Source organism: Podarcis filfolensis (genome assembly GCF_964270895.1).
Source record: "Podarcis filfolensis genome assembly, chromosome: 7".
NCBI lineage: Eukaryota > Metazoa > Chordata > Lepidosauria > Squamata > Lacertidae > Podarcis > Podarcis filfolensis.
This window is the reverse complement of record NC_139603.1, coordinates 91,004,109-91,009,681: the sequence shown is the minus strand read 5'-3', so window position 1 is coordinate 91,009,681 and position 5,573 is coordinate 91,004,109. Positions and strand designations below refer to the sequence as shown.

The window sequence follows — 5,573 nt, the reverse complement described above, 5'->3', positions numbered from 1 at the left end:
TATCGATAGTCCTCGGTTCTGTCTTTGGGGCTGGAGGGGAAAGGTTCTTTCAGCGCTGGGGGGTGGAATGCTGCATGGCCAACCATCCCTGCAAGGAGGCTGCAAGGCAGGACGCAAAGACCAGGAGCCTCTAGAGTCCTGGGCTTGGATAGGGACTGAATCTCTGGGGCTGAACCTCTGCGGTATATTGAGGGGCTGCAATGAGCACAGGAATGCACACATCCTGCAGGCACCGGCGGCTGCTTAGGGAAGCCAGCTCAGAGTAATTGGATTTGCCCGAGATGTAATGTGGCGCGTCCAGGTTAATACAGCAAGTTTTGAAGCTGCAGCTGTGCTATTGTAGTAACAAAGAGCTGCAACTCCAGCGCTCCTTGGAGGAAGCAGCAGCAGTTCTGCAAAGAGGGCTGCCTTTCTCAAGGGCTCTGTTCCCCTTCCCCATCTCAGCATGGATTGCTTGCGCTGCCCCCACCCTGCCCGTTTCCTTGTATGGCTTATCACTGGCACCATCTTTTCCACCAAATGAGAAGAAGCTCAGACTGTCATCCTCAAACACCAGCAAAAGATGTCTCGGCAGCTGGACATACAGACCGATAGTTTTACTTCAGTTTTTAAGCCCTGGTCTAGTATTGGCTGAAAGATTAAACAGATTTTTAAGAACATATATATTCAGGGAAATTAGGCAGGATTTATGAAAAACCACAGGTTTAACATCAAATATCCAGAAACCTTTCAAAAACAATTCTCTAAAGTTAGAAGCCAGAAAGCATTTGACAGAATGGAACAGACGTACTTATTTCGGGTACTGCAAAATCTAGAACTAGTGTCAAATCTTGTTACATATGAAGGGAGGAAATGGCCATTTAACAAATAACTTGGGCGCAGGTGATATAGCATTGGTATTTTAAAAAATCCAAGTGGTTGACACAAGTAAGGAACTTTGAAATTATCCAAAATTGCAAAGGATAAAATATCTGCCTAGATTGGAAAATTTGAATTTCTTCTGGGCTGGAAGGCCAGTTATAAAAATGAGCAAAATGCCACAGAACTTCCTTTCATTATTAAATATTGCACTTAGTCAGCAATTTCTTACTTAAGAAATTGTAATTTTATTTACTTTCCTTGGGGGGGGGGGAGGAAGCATAAGGTAACCTAAAAGACCCTTTACCTACAGTGATTAGTAGGAAGATTTGAATTCCCAAATGTAAAGTGTTAAATTACCACTCTTTGTTAAATTACTACACATTGGGGCATTATAAGAACATAGTTTGAGAACTCTTGCCGCACAAAACAAATAGGTTTATCAACTAAAATTGTCCGACATAATAGTAGGAAAGATCTTGCAATAATTAAATTCAAATCCCATTACTAGAGTAATTTGTAAGATTTGGAGAAAGTTTAGGAACAAGTCAATCCCAGGCTACCTGCTTCTTGCTGCAATCTTTTAGAATATGGAATGTGAGGGAAAAGACCAGTTAGTTGAAATGAAATTCTGGGAAGGAGATATGACTAAATTAAGGTCTGTGATGGAAGAAGAGTTAACATATTAAAAACATATTTGATTTATATACCGCCCTGCACCCAGAGGTCTCAGGGTGGTTCACCAGCTGAAATGTGAGATTGATTGGAAATAACTGACTTTTTATGAAAAACTTACAGATAAGGCATAACACATCTAGATTGCAGAGATGGCATGAGTTCTTGGGTTATTGGTCTCAAATATTTATTGATCTATCCACCCATACGCCCTTTCCCCTCAAGTCCTTTACCAGGTTACAACCATTTAAAATACATCACTGAAACAGTTTTGAAAACCTTACAGATACAAAACAAAAACAAAAAACTGCAATCACAAAAAATGGGTTGGTTAATTATGTGAATAATCGGAGAATTAATCCTCATTACGTAATTAAAAACTAAAATGGGAAATAATCAAATTTATTGTATACCGACAGAAAAATGGAGAAATTCACTGCACAACTCTAGGCAGTGAATTTGAAAGTTGTTGTGTTTTGTTTTTTAAAAAACAAAGCTTTAACCAGATGGTATCTGACACCACTTGGATTAAGTTATAGCCAATACTCCGTGATCAATTGCAGAAAGGAAGGCATCTGAATCTATTTCATGTCATGTGAGACTGCCCAGTGCTTCGAGAACGTTTTTGAGAGTCTGTGTTGACAGAGAAAGGGAATATTCTCTGAGAGAAACTACTCAGAGGTCTAGTTATTTATCTGATAGTACACATTTAATGTAAAGGTGTATATTTCTATTTTTTATAACATAACTGTTAACCTTGAGTCCCCATGGGCTCACCACAAACTCTATTTATTATTGATTGCTCATGTTTACTTATTCTAAAATATATTAGCTCACTGGAAATCAATATACTTCTATTTATGTCTATGTAAAATACCAAGTCCCTGTAAAATACTAATAAAATTGCTGGCACACGTGTGAGTGTGGTCCTGACTTGGTTGGGGTGGCAGTTGCTGTTCCCCATGGAGGCCACACGGGGGCAGCTGGTGCCACATTCCCTGGGAGTTCGGTCTGTTCAGCAAAGGGGTTGGAGCTAAACTGACCGTCCAGTTTGTATCTACATTTGGAATGTAGTGCATCCGCCATATATTGTAGAGCTGGAAATGTGCAGAAAAAGACAATGAAAATGGACAAGTAGCTTTGTTTATTTTATTTCACATTTATACACACATTGATTGCAAAAAAACCCCAAAAAACCCTCAAAGTGGTTGTTGTTGTTGTTAACTTATACCCTGCCCAAGACACTCTGGGCGGTTTTCAGCAGAATATAAAGAGTACGGCAAGAAGTCAAACATTAAAAGCTTCCTGAAACATAGCTGCTTTCAGATGTCTACGAAAAGTCATATGATTGTTTATCTGTTTTGACTTCATCTGGGAGGGCATTCCACAGGGCGGGCGCCACCACCGAGAAGGCCCTCGGGCTGGTTCCCTGTAACCTCACTTCTCGCAATGAGGGAACTGCCAGAAGGCCCTCGGAGCTGGACATCAGGGTCTGGGCTGGACGATGGAGGTGACCTCCAGGTATACAGGGCCAAAGCTGGTCAACAGGGCGCAGGGAATTTCCTGGGTGATGGCGATGCCCGCCCTGCTTTTCTATTGCAGCTTGCCTGCCCACCTCTCTTCCCCTCCCCCACAGGGCTCCTAAGAGCTCCAGCACACTCGGGGCTGCTTGCATCACAATCGCCGCCCGTGTCATCCCTAGCGCCAGGCTACCTGGGCTGCCTGCTTGCCTCCCTGGCTAGCAGTGGCAAGGAGAGGGGATCCTATGGCAGCTTGAACACCTGGATGGCACCCTGACACCCTTCTGGGGCACTCCCAGGCAGCTCACTATCCCTGCACCAAGACATCTCGCAGGGGATGGCCATCTTCGCTCGCTATGACGACTTAAAAAAGGAGATTGATGCCCTCGTGGCAGAAAATGACGAGCTGAAGCACCTCATACAGATGCTCAAGGAGAACCAAGAGCTCAAGTCTATCCTACGGAACCAGTACAATGAAACCAACTTGATCCCCAAGTTTGAATCTACCCGGATTGATGCCACAAGTAAGTGCTACAGTTGATGGGGGGGGGCTCCTGTGAGGCAGGCTGGTCCCCCAGGCAAGATCTTACTCTGGAGAGCAGCTGGGGGGGGGGGGTTCAGGCCTTCGGGGACAAGGAGGAGCCCCAGAAGGTTGTCTGCAGAGGGGCACAATCCAAGGAGCAGGACTGTTTCTGGGATGCGGAAGAGGGGAGAGCACGAAATGTTTTCCCAAAACGAGGGTTAGCACCCCATCCCAAACAATCGGTGAAAGTTGTTAAAAACAAACAGAAGTTTATGTGGGAATATTGGCAGCTAAAGGGATTGTGAGTTTGGGGAAATGTATTTATAATTTTTATTTCTAGTCTGTTCTTCTCCCTGGGGAAAGCCGAGTAAACAATGAACAATAAAAATGTAAAGCGAAGTGAATTAATCACCACCATAAAACTAACAATAATCAAATAAAACAGGCACCGGAAGCAAAAATGAAGTATCCATCAGGCACTCCCCCCCTTCCCCAAAGGTGGAATGTAGGAGAAGGGAGACGACTCCACAGCTGGGGGGCTGCTGGCCGCTGCACCGGACCCCCTTCCTAGGAGAGCTTCATCTGCAGATCTTAACTCACATTTCAGAAATGTGGGTCCCAAATCGCTAAGGGCTTCACAGGCTTGCGGCTGGGGACTCTGACTCATCTTAACCTGCCTGTTCAACCCCACAGATCCGATGCTCAACAATGCCTTCCAGGAAACCCACAGCTGGGAGCAAGCCCGCTTCGCCCCCAACACCAACTTCAGGGTGACTGTACGTCGAAGGCTTCCAAGCGATAACCCTCCTTCACCCATTTCTCCGGGGGGCGGAACGATAATAAGAAGATCCTCTCCTGGCCCACGGGTGTCCACGCCCCTCAACCTGACGGACAGAGCAGCAGGACTGCAGGTCGTCCGGTTTGCTCCCGACACCACGACAGGTGAGAGCCCGTCTCGTCTCCAGGAAGATGGCTAGTGGGTGGAGGCAGGGCTGGTGGCACGGGGCGAGTTGGTGTGTGTGCCAGGGTGGGCCCTCGGCATGGCACCAGCCGCTCAAGTGGTTACTTGAGGTGGGGATCTTTTTAGGAGCACCAGTGAAGCAGCATGCAATGCAAGGCTCTCTTGGTGGGTTGCCATTCTGGTACTGAGCAGGGTCCACGGGGTCCTGGGTCTCAGCTGTGCAGGTCATCATCAAAATAAGCTTTACTGGACTAGCCAAAGGCCACAACGAAACCATACAAATACTATGAGGAAAAGAAATATCTATATAACTATACATAGAAAGCAGAGCCACTGCCTGAACCATCAAGATCATAACATGCAGGTGCTCGTTTTGATTGGGGACTCCACAAAGCATAGAAGAGTTTCCTATTTAGGCCTCTGAATCTTACAGTTCACTGCAATTTTGTCCAGGTTCTTCCTGATCTTTTTTGTCCCCAGCACAAAGAGGGCCACATTATAAGTAACTGGAGCATTAGCATCCCTGAGCAGCCAGAGACCCCTCTCTGCCAGGGAGAGACAGCTTTCCTGGACAAAGGATTTAGAAAGCGTCTCCCAGGTTCTGAGTATAGTGGGCACTGGAATAAATCATGCTAGATGTTCTCCACCTGCGGTTGCCCAAATACAACACCTATCTGCGTATGGAACCCTATTATAACACCTGTCCAGGACAGCAGAGGACATTCCTTGGAAACGCAACTCGGTAAAGGCATATCCTCATGAATCTGGCGGACGTTTAGACAGGGAGTTGGCTCTAAAACACACTGTTTTTAAGAATGAAAACCATGGGGAGCACTGGGAAGATTCCGTTGAGATTCTGTCCAGTAACACCCGTCCCTTCAGCTGCACAGATCAAGGGAAGCGGGTGGCCATGAAGCAACTGGGCATTTTCTTGGGCATGCCCACATCTCCGCATGAAGCAGTGTTACAAGATGTGTGTTCAGTGCTCATGTGCATTCCTACACTCACCACGAAGAGGTTTAGGACCTTTTGTAGA

At 45.8% G+C, this 5,573-nt stretch overlaps 1 protein-coding gene across 11 annotated transcripts in view; it reads left to right on the top strand.

Annotated features, from left to right (window-relative positions):
* The first annotated feature begins 2,448 nt into the window (after window positions 1–2,448).
* SPATC1 (spermatogenesis and centriole associated 1) overlaps window positions 2,449–5,573 on the top strand; it is a 44,867-nt gene continuing 41,742 nt past the window's right edge. For all 11 annotated transcript variants that reach the window (XR_014549929.1, XR_014549930.1, XR_014549931.1 and 8 more), the window contains exons 1-2: window positions 2,449–3,577; window positions 4,270–4,518. Coding sequence is in view for 6 of the 11 variants with exons in the window: in XM_083621836.1 (XP_083477962.1) it covers window positions 3,391–3,577; window positions 4,270–4,518 (436 nt within the window). In the remaining 5 variants the exon portion in view is untranslated. The remainder of the gene's footprint in view (window positions 3,578–4,269; window positions 4,519–5,573) is intronic.